The following is a 24,214-nucleotide window of genomic DNA, read 5'->3' as shown; positions in this document are numbered from 1 at the left end:
TTTACTTTCAAGTAACGAATGTAACAAAAAGGCTAGTACACAGTAATTTTACTCATTAATACAAACATGTTTATTTACCCTTTTCTGAAGATATAGGTCATTGTTATTACAGATAACAATTGAAGATCTTCTGGACAAAGTTTGTAAGAGGCTGCCAACTAAAGAACTTGATAAGCATTGTGAAGAATTTATTAGCAAGTATGGACCACGTGTGATAAATTTGCTTGCTAAGGAGAAAGTATGTGAGGAAATTGGAGTCTGCCCAAAATCAGCAGGTAATGACTATGTTCAAAGTGGTTTTCCCATTTCCAACATTTTATGCCCCCGAAGGGAAGCATATTAGTTTTCAACTGTCCGTCCATTCGTTAGTTCGTTCGTTTGTCACAACGTTAACTTTTTGCATGAAGGCACTTTACTCGCGAACCACTGCACCCAGGACCTTCAAACTTCACATGCTGTTAGTACTTATTGAGTACCAGCACTTACTGACTTTGGGGTCACCAGGTCAAAGGTCAAGGTCACCAGGTCAAAGGTCAAGGTGCTGCGGGGGCATTTGTCACCATTAGTGACAGCTCTTGTTTAAAATGTAATTCTTCCGATTCTTATATATTTACATACAAATGTTTATGTATATGCAGAAGTGCATAACATAATTTCGTAAAACTTGTACTTTCCAACATTCTTGCTCACAATCTTTTGGGTAAATTAGTTGTTGTTGTTTTTTTTTTTTGTGTCTGTAGTATGAAATTGTTTAATAAATGCAACTTTCAGCTTTAAGGACAGTTTGATGTCCACTTGATATCTTTTTTACCTCCCTTAGCTTAAATGTTGTACAATACGCAGATTGAATCTTTCGCTGCTATATTTTGAAGGTCAAGGTCACACATTGAGGTCTATTCTCAAACAGGCAGCTCTAGAAAGTTTTATCATACTGATAGTTCATGGTGTTGTAGGTAATACATGAAGGAAAAACAACCTTGTTATATCTGATCCCATACTTGAAGGAAGTGGGAAATTTATCAGTTTATACTGGTCATATTGTGAGACAAGTGAACATTTAGGGGTCAACTTTATACTCTCCTAATGATGTACAAACTTGCTTGAATATTTACATATTTTCTTAAGAAATTATCTAACAGATTATTGCCATGGCATAGTCTGAAATCAGTTGTCCTTCACCTCTGATTCTTGTGGGAAGTTGGCAGTTACTAGCAGAGAGCTGGGTAGTACTTGCTGAATATCCAGGAACAATGGTTACTTTAAGTGCCCATCATTACATAACTGAAATACTGTTAAAAAAAATTGTGCTTAACCCCAAAACAAACAGTTGCCTTCAAATTTCAACAGGGCAAAGAAATACATTTTCCTTAAAGTATATCTGGTAGCATAAACATTTACAGCATTACAGTGTGCATGGGCATGTCTAGACTGGAATAAAATATGGGAAGGCCCAACTTGTGAGTTGCTCTTTGGCTTTCACATCATGGAATTTGTCTGGTATGCATATAGGAGGATTTTCTAGCATATTTTGGACAAAGAAAAACTTTTTGAAAACACCATTCCTGAAATTTATGTGCCAACAGAGCATATATACAGCTATGCCAGCTATGCTAGCACCAAACATTGGTATTAAAAACATTTGCAGCTACTCTTGGACCTCAGAATAATGTTATGATGCTCAACCCACCAACTTGAAACAGACCTCTTACACATTTTTCACCCATTACAAAAACAGTCAGGATCAGAAAAATATAGGCCTTTGGAAAACGTATCTTCAAATGCCGTGTCATGGTAGCTTCATTTTTTAAATCAAAATTTCTGAATTTATCCTGTATAGTCTGTTTCATTGTTTGCATTAATATTGTCTGCTTTTATAATCTGTTTCATTGTTACTGTGCTGTTTTTGTTCTTTTATAGTGTCAGTACTGAGACAACAGAAGGTTGGAGATGGCAAATGTGACTTGTGTACCTTCTTCTTTACTACAGTACAGGAGTTGATTGCCAATATCTCCAAGGTGAGTACTGTCTTCTAGTTCCATAGTTATAAATTTGTAGACCAGTCTGGCAATGCAACCTTGTCATAGGACACTTTTCAAGACTTGAACTGTGTGTAATAGTGACAGTAGAGCTCATTGGTCTAGTGAGCTTTACCATCTTTAAAGCTTTATCTAGTGGTGATGTTCTAACTCATATGGTTTAATGACATTTTATTGAGCTTTCTTTTTTTCTCTCTAGATCTGGTTCTGATGTTTAATATGCTAGTTTTTCACTACAGCTATTTTCGATGGTGTTTGATTAAACTTACCTCTCATTTAAACGTGTTTAAACAGTGCATAAGCTCTTTTATTTGTATTTACAGAGCTTTTCTCTTAACCTTTAGCCTGCTGGTGGCAAGTGATTTTGCCTTTGTGGTCAGTGCATACCAAGATCAACCTGCACATCTGTGCAGGCTCATCATGGTCTGCACTGTTCACCTTTTTAGCTCACCTGAGCACGAAGTGCTCAAAGGTGAGCTTTAGTGATCACCCTGTGTCCGGCGTCCGTCGTCGTCCGTCGTCCGTCCGTCCGTCCGTCCGTCCGTCCGTCGTCAACAATTTGACTGTTAACACTCTAGAGGTCACATTTTTGACCCAATCTTAATGAAACTTGGTCAGAATGTTACCCTCAATAAAATCTTGGACGAGTTCGATATTGGGTCATCTGGGGTCAAAAACTAGGTCATCAGGTCAAATCAAAGGAAAAGCTTGTTAACACTCTAGAGGTCACATTTTTGGCCCAATCTTAATGAAACTTGGTCAGAATGTTACCCTCAATAAAATCTTGGACGAGTTCGATATTAAGTCATCTGGGGTCAAAAACTAGGTCATCAGGTCAAATCAAAGGAAAAGCTTGTTAACACTCTAGAGGTCACAATTTTGGCCCAATCTTAATGAAACTTGGTCAGGATGTTACCCTCAATAAAATCTTGGACGAGTTCGATATTGGGTCATCTGGGGTCAAAAACTAGGTCACCAGGTCAAATCAAAGAAAAAGCTTGTTAACACTCTGAGGTCACATTTTTGGCCCAATCTTAATGAAACTTGGTCAGAATGTTACCCTTAATAAAATCTTGGACGAGTTCGATATTTGGTTATCTGGGATCATAAACTAGGTCACCAGGTCAAATCAAAGGAAAAGCTTGTTAACACTGTTGAAGCCGCATTTATGACTGTATCTTCATGAAACTTGGTCAGATTGTTAATATTGATGATCTTAAGGTCCAGTTTGAATCTGGGTCATGTAGGATAAAAAACTAGGTCACCAAGCCAAATCAAATGAAAAGCTAGTTTACACTAGAGGCCACATTTATGACCATACCTTAATGAAACTTGGTCAAATCTTGATGATCTATAGCTCAAGTTCAAATCTGGGTTAGGTGGGGTCAAAAACTAGGTCACTAGGTCATATCAAAGGAAAAGCTTGTTAACACTCTAGAGGCCACATTTATGACTATATCTTCATGAAACATAGTCAGAATGTTAAACTTGATGATCTTTAGGGCAATTTTGAATCTGGGTCATGTCGGGTCAAAAACTAGGTCACCGGGTCAAATCAAAGGAAAAGCTAATTAACACTGTAGAGGCCACGTTTATGACCATATCTTAATGAAACTTGGTCAGAATGTTAATCTTGATAATCTTTAGGTCAAGTTTAAATCTGGGTCAGATGGAGTCAAAAACTAGGTCACTAGGTCATATCAAAGGAAAAGCTTGTTAACACTCTAGAGGCCACATTTTTGACTATATCTTCATGAAACTTAGTCAGAATGTTAAACTTGATGGTCTTTAGGTCAAGTTCGAATCTGGGTCATGTCGGGTCAAAAACTAGGTCACGGGGGTCAGATAAAAGGAATAGTTAGTTAACACTTTAGAGGCCACATTTATGACCATATCTTAATGAAACTTGGTCAGAATGTTAATCTTGATGATCTATAGGTCAAGTTTAAATCTGGGTCAGGTGTGTTAAAAAACTAGGTCACTAGGTCAAATCAAAGGAAAAGCTTGTTAAGACTCTAGAGGCCAGATTTATGACTGTATCTTCATGAAACTTAATCAGAATGTTAATCTTGATGATCTTTAGGTCAAGTTCGAATCTGGGTCATGTGGGGGCAAAAACTAGGTCACCGGGTCAAATCAAAGGAAAAGCTAGTTAACACTTTAGAGGCTACATTTATGACCATATCTTAATGAAACTTGGTCAGAATGTTGATCTTGATGATCTTTAGGTCAATAGGTCAGGTGAGCGATACAGGGCCTTCATGGCCCTCTTGTTTTGGTCAGTACCCGGTAAATTTTCATTGAACATCCCTTTGAATAAGAATTGGTACTGCAGAAATTGAATGATGGACCAGTCCATTTAGAAATTAAGCAGGGTAAAGGTTAAAGAAGCTTATTCTCTAGCACATGCTGGGTGCAGCAGTTTCTTTTAGAAAAAGTTGATAGCTATGTACGTACTAAAACACAGCTAGAGCTCAGCACATACAGTGTTCATCTTTTGTTTTATGTCTTGGGCATATACAGACTCTAGGGTCAATAAAATGGACAAAAGCTAAATTCCTTAAGTGATCTTTTATTGCCAAAAATAAAATTTTGCCGCTGTTTATACAAACAGTTGATAGCATTTAGATTTTCTTGTTGGATCTTTTCATAAATTTTAAAACAGATTTTTTTTTGCTTCAGTAGTTAGTCTTAATAAATTTGTTTGTCTGTCAACAAATATCATCATCTTTTAAATTGAAACCAACCCCATTTGTTCAATTAAACAGAAAATAGTAACTCACCAACCATAGGCTTTAATGAGAGTATTTTTACAAACATTTTAGAAATCAAGAACTCTTTAAAGTGATAAGTGTTCAAAATCAGAAAAAAAATATGAATGGTAATTAGAAAATTTTATAGTTTTAGTAAATTGGATAAAAGGGACGGGGGCGTGTAGTTTGTGTTAATGATTTTGATATATAGGAGTGTTAGAATTTAAAGGTTTGTTAATCAGACTTTGATCACATAGTATTGAAATGACCCTAACGAAGGCTCTTGTGGGCGAATTTCACCGGAAATTTATAATTTTTCACTTGGTAAACAGTATATTACAACACTTTTAAACATGTACAAATATATACATTAACCTACAGTTTTCTTATATTTTGTCAAAGCAGAGGACCCAGAATTTTTAGTTACATATATTAAATTTATAAGAAGTTCCCCTGAAAACTTACAACACAGTGAAACATTAAAATTAACAGGTTGGTCTGATGGTGTTCATTAAATGACCTACATGATCCTAAGGGACCAGAAATAATAGCAACACTGAATGAGTTTGGATGCAAGGTTAAAAAAATGTCACATTAATCTTTAGCCTTCTGGCGGCAAGTGATTATGCCTTTGCGACCAGTGCAGACCAAGATCAGCCTGCACGGATGTGCAGGCTGATCATGGTCCACACTGTTCACTATTCATTCAGTAAATTCAGTGAACACCCCTTCGAATAATAAATGGGTTTGCCCAAATTGAATGATTGACCAGTCCATTTTTGAAATTTAGCAGGCTAAGGGTTAATTTTGTTCAGTTGATTCAGTTTGGTAGAGTTTAATGAGACATCTTTAACTATATAAATTTTGTTTTACAAGGATCTGTAATATGTTTGCAGATTGGAGGTTTGTAATCTACAGTAGAAGTTGTTTAATGTTTACTTCATAATTTTACACTCAGAGGTGTAACTATTCCGCTAGTTTCTCTAGAGGTGTGTCCATCCTCCTGAAGATTGTTGGCAGACTGGATTGACTGCCATTCTGGCTCCCAGCTTCACTCAGACTGCTTGTGTTGCGTCTGCCCATTGAGGATATGTCGCTGGCATCCGGGAGTGGAACCATGAACTTGCAACCCATGATGCTGTAGAGAAAGAGACGCATTTCCCGGCGGAACCTCTTTCCAGACACGCAGTACAGAAATACATTGACTGATGAGTTGATGACAATGCCAAGCTTGGCAATGGCATATGACTCACTGACCACCTTTGTGTCTGACTGAAATATCAAACAAAATGTGTACAGGTATTTTGAATAAAAACATCATACCAAACAGGTCACTCCAGTATATGTATTGCAGCTAGATTCTGTGTTTTACCACCGCCTCGGTAGCCTAGTGGTAGAGCATCCGCTTCGAGTGCGGGAGGTCGTGGGTTTGATCCCCGGCCGCGTCATACCAAAGACGTAAAAAATGGTACTAGTAGCTTCCTCGCTTGGCGCTCAGCATTAAGAAGATAGTGCTAGGACTGGTCAGTACGGTGTCAGTATAATGTGACTGGGTGGGGTATCATGCCACGTGTCTACGGCGTGATATTCCAGTGAGGCAGCACTATAAAGTTGGGCATTGTGCTCACTGCTACAAGTAGACACCGTCGTTTATAAGAAATTGTTGAAAAAGTTAAACCAGAACACACACACAGATTCTGTGTTTTAAAGAGACATTGATTAAAGTCAGTTTGACTTACAAAAAAACCCAGCTAGCAGCCATTTTTGACAGGTACAATGTTTAAAACAGTGTTATATTGTGTTTACATGTAAGTTCACCAGTCAGCTTTTGGTGTTAGCATTAGAAAGGAAGTGAAGAGTGATTTTCATGAAATTCCCATGAAAAAAGTAAGTTGTTTTGATGCCAGGAGTCTTTACAGAGTGTTAACAATACATGAGTGGACGGATAGCTCAGTGGTTTGCACACTGGCCTTCCAATCCTGAGGTCTGGGTTCGATCCCCGGCAGCTACTCGGGAATTTTCAGAAATGCTTTTCAGTGTTTCCCACCCAGCTAGAGGTGTACTGGTCAGGAACCCAGGCAATCCTTGCGTGTATCAGTGCTATACACTGGGCACGTTAAAGAACCAGGTTGTCTATTCGCAACGAGCTAGGCTAAGTTAGCCGGACAAGCCTGTATCTGATTTCTGATCTCCCTGTGGGGGCTTTGTCTCACTCTGTCCCTCTGGTCAGATCGCTCTGTGTCTGTACTAGTAGAGGATGATTTCGCGCCCTGTGTGGCTGCAGTTGCTGTAAAGCGCCTTTGAACGTGTTTATCATAAAAAGGGCGCTATATAAATCTGGTATAATAATAATAATGTTCACCAGTCAGCTTTTGGTGTTAGCATTAGAAAGGAAGTGAAGAGTGATTTTCATGAAATTCCCATGAAAAAAGTAAGTTGTTTTGATGCCAGGAGTCTTTACAGAGTGTTAACAATACATGATGTCATTCAAGCCATGCATATTGTATTGCTGTAGGAAATGAGCAATGACGACAATGTTTTGCCCAAAATAAGTTCAACAAAACTTGTGCCAGTATAAAAGCCAGCCATTTTATTAATCAAGATGAAAAATGAAACATTGTAAATACAACTTACAAACTCCGGTTGAAGCATGAAGAAACACTGGGTGATACATTGCAGTGCAATGAGAAGTAGAAAGGTGAAGGTCACGGTCAGTAGAAGCTTGGTAAGCTGGTTCTCCTTGCGTTGGGCTTTCATCTGTGCCATCTCACCACGTTTCTGTAGCATGTTCCTGAAATAAAGGGTGTTTAACAGGTGCTTTTTATTATCTGTGTTTCATTAAGGTAAGACACATTAATTCTTGAAGTGAGTTGGGTTTTACGGCGAATCGACACAAAATGGTCATATATCGCCGAGAAGAAGCCACATTGCAAACGCCAACTGTAAAGCATAAACATTTATGTAAAAATGTAACATTAATTCTTGAAATGTTTTGACTAATACTCAGTGTATTAAGGGGAATTTCATCCTTTCTTTTAATACTTCCATATTATTAAGAAAACTGTATCTGAATGATAAATAAGCATAAAGTGTTTTATTATGTCAATGGATGTCCTTTAATTTGGGTGTTTGAAAGATTAAATATGCCAGATCTGTAGTTTTTGCTTGAATAATATTGCATTTATAATTTATAATTGCAGTTTAAAGAGCATATTGAAAAAAAAAAAACTTCCTATAACTTATTTCCTTATAAACTTTAAAGCTTGATTCATAATGACAGAAGAATTAGAAATTTGAAAAATACTGACTTGTTGATGCTGGTTACACGGCGCAGGATGGTCATGTTAAGCACAAATATGCAGAGCCAGGGAGCCAGCACTATAAACATACAGTGTACCCAGAATTCATACATCTGGCTGCCAGTTCCTGCACCAAAGTCTGTATACTGATAGGCTGGTTCCCCAGGAGCACGGTCCATTGAGTTGACAGGAAAGTAGGTGTTGAAGTGTGGGGTGTTGATCATAAAGCATAGAGTCGTGATCAGTGCAATTCCTGTCTTTGCACCCTTTTTGGTACACATTATCTGTTTCATAGTAAGAGAAACATGATATTTCTACTTGTACAAATAACCTGTTTCAGTATAAGAGAAACATGATGTTTCTACCTGTACAAATAACCTGTTTCAGAATTAGGGAAACATGATATTTTAACCGGTACACATAATCTGTTTCAGAATGAGGGAAATAATAGTTTTGCCTGTGTATACAACCTGTTTCATAATAAGAGAAACAGTATTTTAGGCACTACTTCAAACTAAGAAAAACATAGCTTGTTGATGCTGGTTACGTGGATAGATAGTAAAAATATGTAAGCAATTTCAGTTAGATACCTCTGAGAATGAGATATTGAAACCAGGCTAATATCCGTAGCTTTTTGTTGGCAAAGAATGCTTTTTCAAGATTGAAAACTTTATCTCATTCAGTTGGGGATACCAGTTCACTGAAATTGCTTGATTACTTAACCTTACAATCCTTACACATACAGAATTGTATCTAACCTTAGCTTGAGTGATCCATCACACTTGGATTTATTGTAAATGTCAACAAGGCATCAAACAGGAAATTAGTTAGCTCTACAAAGATAATGTTAACTTGCCTTTGCTTGAGAGATCCAGCATACTTGGATATACCGGTCGACAGTGACTCCAACCAAGGTCCATATACTGTTCACCACAAAGAAGTAGAAGATGGGATAGCCAATATAGGAATGGAACACACCAAACTGATAGTTGAACTTGATTGCCGGGAACAGTATAACCAGACTGTCGGTCATGAAGACGAACACGAGGACTCCGATATCATTGATGGCTTGTGCGATCAGATACATTCCTGTTGAGGAACGTAGCGATTTCTTCTGCCACAAGATAATGGAGAGAATATTCCCAATGATGCCAACAACCATGAGAATCGGGGTGCAGATTCCACTACTTATGTAGTGCATTTTCTCTGCCGTTGCTATCACCTCATTCACGTAACTTTGATCCTTGGTTGAGATAGAACCATTTGCCATATCTATCACATTATCCTCTGTCACATTCATCCTTGACTCCTAGAAAAGTTTTACAGAAAATGAATTGTTAACCATTAACCTGCTAAATTTCTATAATGAACTTGACCATCTTTCAATTTGGACAGTACCATTAACTGTTAAAAGGGCTGCTTACATAGCTGAATAGCAAACAGTGCAGATCTTGATCAGACTGCACAGATGTTCAGGCTGATCAAGATCTACACTGGTCGCAAAAGGCAGAATCAATCGTGTCCAGCATAAATAGTTTAATTTAATAGTACTATAGCAATCTTTAATTACAATAAAAGTTTAATAATTAGTTGAAGTTGTATAACCAGGTTTTCTTTTTCACTTAAGAGCAAAGGGGCATGCAACTGTTACAGTAAAAGAACTTTTGGTCTGACTGATTGAGATCAGTTGAGCCATTTTTGAGGATGAGGATGGTATAGGATATATAATAGATAATTGGAAAATTATGGATTTAGATAAATGATAACCTAAATTTTAAATGGGAACTTAGCACAGTTGAAATGTGGAGAAATAAATCTTTTGCACAGTGATCATTTTTATAAAGCATGACCCCGAGTTCCAAATCTACCATATGATATCTAGATAAATTGATTGTTCGTAAATTATTATTTTCATTACATACCTCAATATTTCGAAAAAATTTCTTAGTGTCATTATTGAATTTTTGTTGCAAGTCTTTTCCCCTATGTTTGTTATTAAACTGAACAGATCTTGTTTTTTGCCTGTGTAACGGTAATGAATATGGATAAAAAATAAAAAACAAAAAAATATACTTTCTTATAATTAGCATGCAGGCGTAATTATCAGTCAGACCTTTTGTATAGGCAGCAGGACTACTAAATCCATTGGATAATAGCTAAAAATAGGTATCTGTCAGCTGCATTCACTTTTCTATATTTGTAAAAAATAACTTTTTGTGCAGTTAATCTTTTATCAATGAAAAAATCTTGGCAGATGCAAGACACAAACCCATGCTTAATAACATGATTACCTTGACAGATCTGTATTTTTATGTATGTATGCATATCTGAGCTACTATTCTAGTACGAAATTCAAACATTCTTTTCTACTTAAAACTATAACTTTCGTGATAAATAAGATGTATGAGGCTATCCAAAATGATTCTTCCCCTATGAAATGGACTTCTGTAGTAGTTGTTTTACTGACTATAAGCAGCTTGATATTATAACATTGGGCAAATGGAGAAGAAAATTCCTGATGTAAAGCAAATTTTAATGCAAAACAGTATGATTTCAAAGAAGTTTTCAAACTTAAGTGAAAGCAGAAAGTTTATTGTATACAAAGCTGTAAAGAATGCCTAATATTCCTTATAAAATGTGATCTTAATTATTAAAACAGACAAAAAATGTCAGGTTTGATTATTACAAGAATTTATCAGATAAAAACTTACGTTTAAATTTTCCCTTTTTGTGTTTGAAATATTCACAACACTAACTACCAAGCTGCTTGATATATTCTGAACAAGTTTTGGTGTGTTTTATTCTCGATTATGTGGAAAACAAAAATTTGTCAAGAAATTAAGTCTGTTAATACCTGTAATTTGCAGATACTTAGATGTCTTTGAGAGATAATTGCATACATAATTGTGGAATATGATATAATAATTATGTGAAAGTAACGCATTACCTTATACAGTTATGTCTGAAGCTCAGCTGAACTGTAGTTATATTTTAGATCTTTAGCAAAGTGAAATGGCTTCTGTGACCAAGAAATTTAAATGTCACTATCAAAAACTTTGAATCACTTGTCCTTTCACCTCTGTAGGGTTGAAGCCCTGCTTGGAAATTACAGTAAGAAAGCTATCTGTCTAGGTGCTCTCCAGTGCCTGAAATACTGCCCACAAAGAGACCTTCAGCCTATAATATACCACTAGTTGCAGGTTTTCTGCTAACCTCTCTGGTTTTTAATCTGTAGGAAATAAAGTTTTAACCAGCCTTGTTGAAAATGATTTGAATTAACTTTTTGGGGGGGATGTTTTCCAAGAATAATGAGTATTACTTTCTAATTGTGCATTGTCAAAGATATATAAAACTGGAAATTAAAAAAAAAAAAGTCAGTCTAGAAATATTTCATCTGCTCTTAAACCATTGTGAAGTTTAACCTTTCTTTCTCAGGTGATTGACAAGACCAAGGGAGCTGTCTTGTTTTGATTGCCAGTGATAATTGTTTAGATAATACGTGTTACATTTGTATCAGTTTCATCTGTATCGTGATTTTGTATCATGCTTGTTCAGTTAAATACATTAATTATCAACATTTGCAGTACCGTTGATAATTGAATGATAATTTCAATATAAATTTCCAATTACATAAAAAAATAGAGGGAAAAATGATATCAACAGTGCACATTATATAAGTTGATGTCACGTTTTTTGTCTTCACGTGTTAAATACACACCAAGGTACTGAGGTAGTTCTTAATTTCATTATGGTAGTTATGATTAAGAATAACCTAAAGGCATCATGTATAAATGATTCATGAATGCCGACAAAATTTTTAGTTTATTACATGTCCTCCTATCCTAGCAATGCTACAAAATTAGCTAAATCTGCATATGTTAACAGACTCTGTTAAAATGACCATTGCAATTCCTGTGTTATTAATATGCTGACTAATTTCTTTCGAAGTGATTAAACTTGTAAAATTTCGACAAAGCAACAGATTTGTTTAATCAAGGAAGTAGACCCGTAATTGCAGCTGGCAATTTTCATTTGACCACATGTAAATTCTGATGCCAATTGTTGTTTCCGAAAAAATGTGTTTGGTTTTTATGTCATCAGTTACATTAAAGACAAAAGAATCTAAAACTGGCATAGGAGAGCACATACTTGTGAAGTAAATTGCCAATTTTGGTTCCATCTGAAACAAATTTTAGCAACAATATCATCTCTCCTTCTTTGCTGTATAGTAGAACAAGCATTTTTGGACATATATTGTGTATTTCACAACAAAATTACAGCAATGACAGCTCTGTATTTCTTAAGTTTCACACTACCCAAGTCAATCAGACTAGAAAACAACTGTCATGAACAATGAAGTTTTTTTGCTACACTTCAATGTTTACAATCACTTTCCAAATTTTCAAACACATCTGTCAAAGCCGTCTGGTCTGGAGTACTGTTTTAATCCTTCCGCACAAAAATGTAGTCCTGCAGAAAACAGACAAAGCAATTGTTAATGACATTGAAATGACACAAAATTTACTCACTGTCAATAAATACGTTCGGAATTTAACCAGTTGAATAGGAACGGCTTCAGATTGGAGACTTAACAATTTCAAAGAACTACTGAATCCTAGGACACCATGACCTGGAAGTAACTCAATACTGGGGTGACACCATTTGTCCTGATTAAACAGCATGGAAATTTTCACTGATAATGTATAATCATCTACAATTTTGGGTTTGAAGCATATTAATTGTTAGATTTTGCCAATGGTTGGGTAGGTGAAGGATTTTAACTTTGATGCTGCTTTCTTCAGTGCAGAATTTTATTTAATCCTGATTTTTCGAAAGCAGAATGGAGTAGTAAGGATACTCAGCCTTTAAAATGATGGGGACTTGTGCAGGATGTTTTTGCTAGACAGATGTGAAAAAATTGCACCTCTCAAAATATATATAATGGTCAATGGAAAAATAATGCTACAATTTAAGAACTTTAGTGAAACTGCTTACAGCTGTAAATGTTGTCTAATAATAATATTGTTTAGGTCCTTGTACTTCACTTTGAGATATTTTTACCATCAATAGAATATGTATATCTACCACCACACAGTGGTGTGGGAGACATATTGATTTACTCCTGTCTGTTTGTGTGTGTGTGTGTGTCTGTCTGTCACAAATCTTGTCCGCACATCTTGTTGAACATTTCTCATCCGATCTTCACCAAACTTGAACAAAATGAGTTTGACCATAAGTCCTCGGCCAAGTTCGATAACTAGCCAAATCGGCCCAGGCACTTCAGAATTATGGCCCTTGAATTACAGAAAATTGGCCTTTTATTCTTGTCCATGCTCTTAAGTCAAACAGTTCTCATCCGATCTTCACCAAACTCGAACCAAATGTTTTTGACCATAACTCCTCGGCAGAGTTCATTAACTAGCCAAATCGCCCAAGGCACTTGAGAATTATAGCCCTTGAATTTCCCAAAATCAGCCTTTTTACTCTTCAAAAGCATTAATAGTCTGTAGTGAGTTATAATTTAAACATTATGTAGGGACTGACTTTCTGTTTAGAAGATAAAGCAGTTGTGTGAGACATGCGCTTTTCTCAAAAGCAGCTCTAGATTTTTTATGTAATCAAAGCTTGAATCTGGTTTTATGACTTCATTTGGAAGTATTTCAAAGATGTAAACATTCAGAACAACTTTTATTCTAAGGACTGATGTTGCCACAAAATGATCAAAAATAGTCCCTCATGAATAATGATTTCACATTTCCTATATCTTTGTATATTATACAGGAGGACATACTCAAAGAATTGAGAGCAGTATGTCAGATGTTTCCTGGCAATTTCTCGGCAACATGTCTGACATATCTTGACCAGTATGGACCGATTGTCATTGATCTGCTAAAGACTAACCCAAAGAGTCTGTGTGAACTTGCAGGTGCATGCACTGAAAGCCATGTACCTTATATGACCAAACCAATCCCTGAGAACCTTCGTGAGTATACATACCTATTGTTCTTTCTATATAAGTATGTACATTATTATGGTGTTATTGTTAATGTAGCACAACTTTGAGTTAGGTTATTTGATTTGCCATCTGCAGAAGAGCTCCCATTCTCAGACAAACCCTCTAACCATTTCAAAATGGTTCGATTATTTGTTTGAAATCTAGGTCAGGTTTAAAACTGAGTCTCCAAAGGTCTTGAACTAGATCACTAGGTCAAATCATAGAAAAACTTTGTTAACACTCTAGAGGCCACATTTTCTACCTGATCTTCATAAAACTTTGCCAGAATGTTTGTCTCTATGAAATTTAGGTCAAACCATTGAAAAACCTTGTTTACGCTAGGTTAAATCATAGGAAAACTTGTTATATCACTCCAGAGGCCACATTTTCCATTTGATCATCATGATACTTGTCAGAATGTTTGCCTGTATAAAATCTGGTATCAGTTTGAAACTTGATCACTAGAGTGAAAAACCAGGTTACTAAGTCAAATCATTGAAGAATACTTAGTTAAAAAGGGGTTACCAAAAAATACTGACTGAATGGCAACCAGCGCAGATCAGTCGTGTTTAGCATAATAAGGGTTGGGTGGGGAAAATTTATACAAGGGAATACAGTCAGTATTTTGTAAAGGTCACACAACTGATGTACAGAAGTGTAGGTAATGAAACTTTTCTTATTTGTAATGTGATCTTGTCCATTCTGTTTCAGCTTCTGTGAAAGGACCTTCAGTAAAGTGTGATTTTTGTGATACAGCTGTTACTGTGTTGAAATCTTACTTGGCAATGAAAGCTACAAGAGTAAGTTTGTTCTTTTTAAACATGTAATTTTTGAAAAAATATTTCAAAGTGTACTAGTGTGTCACTTATGAGTATTGATATAATATTGATGATTAGTATACATGTATAACTGTTTCACTTAAGATAATTGTAATGTATTATATGACATATTTAGCTACTTTTGCCTACTTAAGTCACATTCCATTTAGCAGAATTATTAAAATGACATCACACTGTTTGTTATTTTATTTTACAACATTACCAGTACCTTTTCAGAAGTCTAATGTCAAAGGCTCAGACTTCTTTTATATGTACCATCAAAAATATTTATAGTGTTTCATTACCAAACAAATGTAGATATCAGTGGTTGGAAGTTGGGCTTTGTACAAAAAAAAATGATAAAAAAGTAAAAAATGTAAAAGTTCCGAGCTTGTGTTCTGTGTTAGGTGTCAATGATGATAATAGCTGTGTGCTTTCACATGGAAGTTGGAAATACTGTCCAGATAAATGATATTCTTACTCCACTGCACTGAATGCCCCAATTCGCCACACACCTGCACCGTCTGCTTGAATACATTTTGTTAGTCTTTTGTTTCATTATATTATAGCCATCCGTCTGCTAGAGAAAAGTATATTGATTGAATTTTGATCTCATCTCCATTTGAGCCTCACCATGAGAAAACCAACATTGTGGCTTTGCGACCAGCATGAATCCAGACCAGCCTGCGCGCGTCTGGTCAGGATCCATGCTGTTCGCTTTCAAAGCCTAATTTGCAATTAGAGAAACCGTTAGCAAACAGCATGGATCCTGACCACACTGTGCGGATGCGCAGGCTGGTCTGGATCCATGCTGGTCGCAAAGCGACTATGTTGGTTTTCTCATGGCACAGCTCATTTAATTTGTATTTTTTAGGCTGAGCTTGAAATGGGCCTGAATGCACTTTGCAAGTATGTCCCTGACCTAACTCCAGTATGTCAGAGTCTCATAGCAGCATATGGAGACAAGATCATTGCTTGGATTGACAGTGAATTGAACGCCAAAGAAATATGTGATAAAGTAGGCCTTTGTAAGGCAGTAAAGAAACAGACACCAGTTGTGTCAGTGATTATGTCCCCTTATGATACTCTTCCACTGGGCAAGTCATTGGAGAACAAAAAAGGTTTGTATATTTTTGAAAAAAAAAAAGTTTTATATTTTTCTGAACAAGGTCAGTGATCCATCAAAAATATAGTTCTGTGGTATACAGTGTAGTAAAAAATATTTAAATAAGTGAATCCTGAATGTTTATGTTTAATGTAAGTTGAAGTTGACTGTGTAATATGTATTTTGTCATAGATTTATTTACACGAATTGTATTCCTACACTCTGGAGGTGTTAATATCCATATGTGACTAATTCTCTTCTTTGCATCAATTGCAAAAAAAATTTTGAATTTCTAATTATTCTACTTTAAAATTTGAAAATCTATAAATTCCTGTTTCCATGTTGACAGTGGGTTGAAATCACAAACTTTTATGCAGCTATAAAATTGAATGGTTTTGCAGTATTATCAGTATTTTGGGGGAGTTATTTTATATTCAATAGTTCCTATTTTTATTTATCAAAGACATGCTTACATCTATTTTAGACTTTGATATATTTTGCTTACTTGCAAAGTACTGGTGATTATACCCTTACTATGCTGGACACGATTGGTTCTGCCTTTGCGACCAGTGTAGATCATGTTCAGCCTGCACATCCATGCAGTCTGATCATGATCTGCACTGTTTGCTATTCAGCCAGTATCTTTTTGGTATGCACCCCTTTTAACAGTAAATGGTACTGTCCAAATTGGAAGATGGACAAGTTCATTATAGAGTTTGATCCCTGGCCTGGTCATTCCTTGCTTTGTGATCAGCATTAAGACTATATTTAAAGGACTGGTCAGTGTGGATTACATAGCCTGCAAAATGCCAAATGGAAATATAAGTTACTGGCAACAGAATGCATGACAGATGTATGAACTTGTATGATCAAGGTCACATATTACACAACTTGTTAAAAAACAAAAACAAAAACAAAAACACCTTTATTATATGTGTATGTTTACTGTTTCAGCTGCTGTGAGCATACCATCAGAGGAGTGTAAAGTATGTGATACAGTGGTTATAATGCTCAAGTTTATGTTGAGAAACAATCAAACTGAGGTATGTTTGGTTTATATCAGGAATGATATATCCCTGTTTCATTCCAGCAGCATAGTAGATGAATCTATTAATAAAAAAATTCATGCATGCTGTTATTGTTTAAAGATACATTTTCTCAAAATTTCTTCAGCCAAATAATGATTTTTCCAATACTTAGTACACATTTTTGCCTTAAAATAAAAATGTCATAAGAGTTTCTTGATATTTATGAATATGTTTGAGAACAAGTCCATTGAGCAGTTTTATGACTGTAGTCAGATAACCAGTCTTCAGACTAATAACCTTTGACCCAGGACCAATGTGTATCATTGTATTTGGTCTAAAAAGTTTGATTAACTTAAACTTTTAAGACTAAGTCTTAAATATTCTATGTTCATTTGCCTTAATTTAACTTGTTATACCTCTGAAATTTAATACAGATTTCTGTAGCCATAGGAGCATTATTCTTTAACGTTTCTTTATATAAGTTTTTTTTATTTCCAAAATAGAGAAGAATTCAAAATAGAACAGTCTAAACTTGTAGTTATTATGGCAAAATTTGTACCAATTTAAGTCGTAATAACTTCTGGTTTTCTCATTAGCATATTAACACAAAGTGCTCAAAGTGAGCATTTTTAGCTCCCTGAGCCAAAGGTTCAGGGTGAGCTGTTGTGATCGCTCATTGTCTGTCCGTCCGTCCGTTATCAATTTCGTGTCCGCTCTGTAACTCTTGAACCCCTTGAAGGATTTCAAAGAAACTTGACACAATTGTTCACCACACCGAAATGACGTGCAGAGTGCATGTTTCGGGTGACTCGCTTCAAGGTCAAGGTCACACTTAGGGGTCAGTGGTCATATATGACTGCTTTGTGTATATTGCTCTGCATTGCAGTGCTCTTGTTTTTATTTGGCAGATCCCTTTTTAGCTCAACTGAGCCAAAGGCTCATGGTGAGCTTTTGTGACCACTCAATGTCCGTAGTGCGTCGTGTGTCTGTCAACAATTCCTAAAAAAATCTTCTTGAAAACCACTGGGCAGAATTACACCAAACTTCACAGGATTGATCCTTGGGTGGCCCCCTTTCAAAATTTCCAAAGAATTTAATTCCAAGCAGAACTCTGGTTGCCATGGCAACCGAAAGGAAAAACTTAAAAAATCTTCTTGTCCAAAACCACAAGGCCTAAGGCTTTGATATTTGGTATGTAGCATCATATAATGGTTCTCTACCAAGATTGTTCAAATTATTCCCCTAGGGTCAAATATGGTCCTGCCCCGGGGGACACATGGTTTATATAGACTTAATAGGAAAAAACTTTAAAAATCTTCTTGTCTGAAACCACAAGACCTAGGCTTTTGATATTTGGTATGTAGCATTGCCTTATGGTCGTCTAATAAGATTGTTCAATTTATGCCCCATTGGTGCTGATGATGTTCTACATATATGTTGTACATTGTGTGCGATAAATTATGTAATGAAATTAAAATATATAAACATACGAGTATATAATTAGTGTTTATTTCTGGAAGAAAACAGTGAATTGCATTTTACTTTTATAATGCCATTTAACGACTAAAATTGAATAAGGATTGGATTACCCCTTTAAGTCAGGGTCTTGTGCTCGATCCCCTACATAGACATTACTGGTTCTACCCTGGCAAGACATTGTCCGTATCTAACATCGTACTGCCATTACAGTGTTTAAACACACTAAACTGTAATTATGGGTGAAAACTCTAAATAAACGTGTAAGTTTAACAGCTACTGCATGAGCAGTCCAAGAAGTTGCCAGATTGCACCATTCATTCTAGCTATATGCAAAATTTTCCGGACCCTGTTGATGGGAGGGATCCCAGACTCACCCCCTCCACTGCCCCAATGCGCAAATCGTCCCTAAGCCCCTGTTTTACTTAGAATTTAAGGTTAATTTTGATGAATTTTAACTATATCTTAGTTATTACTAAATGGATTTGATTCAAACTTGAAGTTGTTCCATATCATATGACACAAGGTGCATAACTCTTGCACCAATATTTTATGAATTATACCCCCTTTTTGCTTAGAATTTTACTTTATTTAGTGTTTTGATACACTTTATCTTTATCTCTCTTATTACTTAATATGTTTGACACAGACTCAAGCTATTGTGCAATATCTTCATCCACCATTGGAGTCATTAAACACTCCAGTGACAGCTCCAGTTTCCTCAGATGTGCCCAGTTTCACTATCCAGCATAAAAATAGTCGAGCGTGCTGTCTCCTGTGACAGCTCTTGTTATATGTTAGCTGCTATGTCATTTTATCAGAAGGAGGGAAATTTTATGACTCATATTATGAAGTGCATCAGCGACTCATATTCAAGTATAAACAAAAAAGAATCCCATTTTATACCAGTGAATGTCAATGTATTCATTTTTTGTTACAAGGTTTTTGAATATTCAGTCCTTGCTGTCCTCTTAAACACCATGATAGTTTTCTGGTTACATGAAATACTGTGAAATCATTAATTTTCGTGGGGGACTAATTTTCGTGGTTGAGTTAATCCACGAAATTAAATCCCAACGAACAAGTAAAATTCCCATTAATTTTATGTTCAAAAGTTGAAATCCACAAATTCATATCCCCACGAAATTGACGTTTTGACCAAAACCGCGAAATTTCATGCCCACGAAATTAAATGATTTTACAGTAGATGATTACTTTGTATTTGCAGGAAGAAATAAAAAAGGCCCTGGAAACAGTTTGCAGTTATCTTCCGTCAGAAGTTACAGACTTATGTCAGGATGTTGTGAAACAATACGGAAAGAAGATTATTGAGTTTATTGATAGCGAATTGAATGCCACTGAAATTTGTACCAAAGTTGGCCTCTGCCAGGCTGTAAGGAAACAGACATCTGCAGTGTCTGTGGCTATGTCCCCTTATGATACTCTTCCACTTGTACAACCACTGGAGAGCAAAAAAGGTAGAGTTGCTGTACATTCCAGTTTGAAAGTAATATTTGAGCCAAGCCATGAGAAAACCAATATAGTGCATTTGCAACCAGCATTGATCCAGACCAGCCCACGCATCCATGCAGTCTGGTCAGGATCTATGCTGTTCGCTTTTAAAGCCTATTGCAGTTAGAGAAACCGTGAGCGAACAGCATACATCCTGACTAGACTGCGTGGATGCGTGCTGGTCGCAAATGCACTATGTTGGTTTTCTCATAGCGCGGCTCATTTGTGTAGAACATTCTTATTATGATTAGAAGTATCCTCAGATGAGATGTAACAAAATTTGGCCCCATTTGAGGAAGAATTGGTATGGTTTCTTTCATGTTGATTGTCAGATTGTTTGATTTCCAGTCAATAACTGGAAAGGCCGATTGCCTATGGTTACTGAATTTCCCCTACTGTGTCCAGAAAAGTAGGACAAAGGTTAAGATTACAGTGACTTCAAGACTGACAACGGTTTCCAAAGAATAAAAAAATACTTGCAGAATGATAGCTTTTGTCTTTAAGAGGTTTTAGATGTTTAACTGGAGAAACTTTGGACCTACAGATATATGTTTGATGACCCCTATTATTTTTGTGGTCATTGGTTCAGCCAAAGTTCAAAGTCCCAGCATATTATTTGAGAATGAAAATAACATACCCAGTTACCTCCAATAGGCTGTTGTTGTAGTTTTTAATCCCCTGCCACGAGTGGTGGCGGGTTATAGGAATGGTCTCCGTCTGTCCGTTCGTAACACTTTCATGTCCGCTTCATATCTCCTAAACCCCTTGAAGGATTTTCATGAAACTTAGGTCAAATGATCACCTCATCAAGATGATGAGCAAAACTCATGAGTCAGCCATGTCGGCTCAAGGTCACAACTCAAGGTCAAAAGTTTTAGCCTTCAATTTCATGTCCGCTCTGTATCTCCTAAATCCCTTGAATGAATGTTGGTCAAGGTCAAAGGTTTGTCTTCCATTTTGTGTCTGCTCTGTTTCTCCTAAACCTCTTGAAGGATTTTCATGAAACTTGGGTCAAATGATCACCTCATCAAGATGATGTGCAGAACTCGTGAGTCAGCTATGCCAGCTCATGGTCAAGGTCACAAGTTAGCATCCAAGGTTTGAGCCTTCCATTTTGTGTCCGCTCTGTATCTGCTAAACCCCTTGAAGGATTTTCATGAAACTTGGGTTAAATGATCACCTCATCAAGAACTCATGAGTCAGTCATGTCAGCTCAAGGTCAAGGTCACAACTCAAGGCCAAAGGTTTGAGCTCTGTATCTCCTAAACCTCTTGAAGGATTTTCATAAAACTTGGGTCAAATGATCACTTTACTCGCGAACCACTGCACCCGGGACCTTCAAACTTCACATGCGAATAGTACTTATTGAGTACACGACCCCTATTGACATTGGGGTCACAAGGTCAAAGGTCAAGGCGGGGGCATTTGTCACCATTAGTGACAGCTCTTGTTAAATAAGAATTTTTTGGTTAAAGTTTTTTGATAAAGTCAAATATCTCTGTTACCGTCATAGCTTTTGACTTGAAACTTAAAATAGTTGTTAACTGTCAAAGTCTACACTAGGAGAAACAATCTCCGTAACTCTGATTGAATTTTGACAGAGTTATGCCCCTTTTTTGGTTAAAGTTTTATGTAACGTCTGATATCTTCGTTACTTCCAGAGCTATTGACTTGAAACTTAAAATAGTTATTAATATCAAAGACTTCACCAAAAGAAACAATCCCATAACTCTGATTTGAATTTTGACAGAGTTAAGCCCCTTTTACTGGCAAAGCTCTAATTCAGAGTCAAGCTTGGAGCAAAGTCGAGAGTGCTTGTTTATGTGATGATCTGACATGCAGTGCACATGTTTCATAACTGACTTCTGTTGTAATGCAGTTATGGCCCTTTTGGCTTTCTATATTCATTTTTGTAGCTAATTTTAGTGAAAGGCTTTTGAATAGTCAAGCATTGCTCTTGTTCATGTTAATCACCTACCCCGTTTAATTCAGAAATTGTTTTAAGCAGTATGGTTTAATATCACGAGATATGGCTATTTTGAAAGTATGATCCTAATTTTTCAGACTCCCTTCATTTTCAGACACAAATTATCCATTTTTTTTTTCAAACTGTTTTGAAAAATATCAGTGTCAGCCCTCTTTTTAGGAACTTCCACCTAAAACTTTAACAAAATTGTCAGTATATTTGGACTGATATGAATAATTGTGTTAGCTGTAGGAATAGCATATGTAGTAGAGAATGGAATAAAATTTTGATTTTCTGTTTCAGTTGTGAAATCTGATGAAAAATGTGAACTGTGTGATGAAGGTATCAAAATGTTGAAGTCCTTTATCAGTGAAAATGCCACAAAGGTACTGTACAGTCTTCAATATTTGTGGGAGATTAATTATGTCTCCTACCACACAGTTGTGTGGGAGACATATTGATTTACTCCTGTCTGTGTGTGTGTGTCTGTCTGTCACAAATCTTGTCCGCACTCTAAGTCGAACATTTCTCATCTGATCTTCACCAAACTTGAACAAAATGTGTTTGACCATAAGTCCTTGGCCAAGAAATTGGCTCAGGCACTTCGGAATTATGGCCCTTGAATTAACGAAAATCGGCCTTTTTACTCTTGTCTGCGCTCTAAGTGGAACATTTTTCATCCGATCTTCACCAAACTTGAACAAAATGTGTTTGATCATAAGTCCTTGGCCAAGATTGATAACTAGCCAAATCAGCCCAGGCACTTGGGAATTATGGCCCTTGAATTACCAAAAATCAGCCTTTTTACTCATGTCCGCGCTCTAAGTCAAACAGTTCTCATCCGATCTTCACCAAACTTGAACCAAATGTTTTTGACCATAACTCCTCGGCCAAGTTCATTAAGTAGCCACATCGCCCTAGGCACTTCAGAATTATGGCCCTTGAATTACCCAAAATCAGCCTTTTTACTCCTCAAAGGAATATGTGTAGTGAGTAAACAGTATATAAAGACTGACTTACTATTTAGATGATTAGGCAGTTGTGGGAGACATGCACTTTTCTCAAAACCAGCTCTAGTTTTTGATTGATTTCATGGTTGAGTTTATTTACAAAATTAAATTTCAAAGAATAAGTAAAAATTTTGATAATTTTCCTATAAAAATTGAAAAATCTATGAATCAAGGTCGTCTAAAAATAGATTTTTAAATTAACATTTTATGCCAGTGAAATTTAAATATTTCACAGTATTCTTACAGAAGCTGTATATTAAACAATGCAGTGGCTGATGTAACAATAAAGCCTTTAAGCCGTTTTATAGATTCAAATTTATATTGCAAGAAGCCATTTAAGAATATTAATGGATGCACATAATTATGTAATGGAATATGTATGGATCATACAAAAATATATATATCACAAAAATCCTTTTGAATATATAAGGATCAAAATACGATATGGCTAAAAACCCTTTAGAATATTTATCAATCAAAATTATGTGTCATAAAAAGTACTTTTAGAATATGTATGGGTTACATATCCAGAAAAAAAATCTTTTAAGAATATTTATCAGTCAAAATATGTATCACTAAAAGCCTTTAGAATATATATATATTGATAAATATATCCTTTAGAAAAAAGATCCTTTAGAATACATGTATGTATAGATTGAAATATGTATCATACAAAAAGTTGTTTAGAAGATGTATGGGCCAAAATAAGTATCACCATGTGTAAGGATCAGAATTCCCTTTAGAAGTTGTATGGGTCAAATATTGTTTTAGAAGATATTCTTCTACATGCTTCAATTCCAATTTCTTAGCTCGTCTGATTTTTAGCTCACCTGTCACGAAGTGACAAGGTGAGCTATTGTGACCGCTTGATGTCCGTCGTGCGTAGTCCGTCAACAATTTCTAAAAAAAATCTTCTTCTTGAAAACCACTGGGGAGAATTATACCAAACTTCACAGGAATTATCCTTGGGTGGCCCCCTTTCAAAATTGTTCAAAGAATTGAATTCCGTGCAGAACTCTGGTTGCCATGCCAAAAATCTTCTTCTCAAAAACCAGAAGTTCTAGAGCTTAGATATTTGGTGTGTAGCATCATCTAGTGGTCCTCTACCAAAATTTTTCAAATTATCCCCCTAGGGTCAAATATGGCCCTGCCCCGGGGGTCACATGGTTTATATAGACTTATATAGGAAAAGCTTTGAAAATCTTCTTGTACAAAA

General features: G+C 36.1%; 2 protein-coding genes across 2 annotated transcripts in view; one reads left to right on the top strand and one right to left on the bottom strand.

Moving 5' to 3' along the window:
- Window positions 1-24,214, top strand: part of LOC123564714 (uncharacterized) — a 135,326-nt gene that overhangs the window by 41,092 nt on the left and 70,020 nt on the right. Inside the window, exons 18-25 of the mRNA XM_053527499.1 lie at window positions 113-275; window positions 1,918-2,015; window positions 13,870-14,071; window positions 14,795-14,883; window positions 15,776-16,022; window positions 16,961-17,049; window positions 19,739-19,988; window positions 22,292-22,374. Coding sequence (XP_053383474.1) covers window positions 113-275; window positions 1,918-2,015; window positions 13,870-14,071; window positions 14,795-14,883; window positions 15,776-16,022; window positions 16,961-17,049; window positions 19,739-19,988; window positions 22,292-22,374 — 1,221 coding nt within the window. The remainder of the gene's footprint in view (window positions 1-112; window positions 276-1,917; window positions 2,016-13,869; window positions 14,072-14,794; window positions 14,884-15,775; window positions 16,023-16,960; window positions 17,050-19,738; window positions 19,989-22,291; window positions 22,375-24,214) is intronic.
- Window positions 5,554-7,771, bottom strand: LOC123564715 (uncharacterized). Its single transcript, XM_045358481.2, has 2 exons — window positions 7,424-7,771; window positions 5,554-6,061 (listed from the first exon to the last, which is right to left on the bottom strand). Exons 1-2 carry the CDS (start codon window positions 7,574-7,576, stop codon window positions 5,756-5,758), a joined length of 459 nt encoding a protein of 152 aa, XP_045214416.2. The 5' UTR covers window positions 7,577-7,771; the 3' UTR covers window positions 5,554-5,755.

The sequence above is a fragment of the Mercenaria mercenaria genome, chromosome 2 (genome assembly GCF_021730395.1).
Source record: "Mercenaria mercenaria strain notata chromosome 2, MADL_Memer_1, whole genome shotgun sequence".
Taxonomy (NCBI): Eukaryota; Metazoa; Mollusca; class Bivalvia; order Venerida; family Veneridae; genus Mercenaria; species Mercenaria mercenaria.
Note: the sequence above shows the minus strand (reverse complement) of the source record. Positions and strands in the feature narration are given on the sequence as shown.

Coding starts and splice junctions, on each gene's coding strand:
- LOC123564715 (XM_045358481.2), bottom strand. CDS start 7,576: ATGCTACAGAAACGTGGTGAGATGGCACAGATGAAAGCCCAACGCAAG. Junction 6,062..7,423: donor TCATGCTTCAACCGGAGTTT/GTAAGTTGTATT, acceptor TTGATATTTCAG/TCAGACACAAAGGTGGTCAG.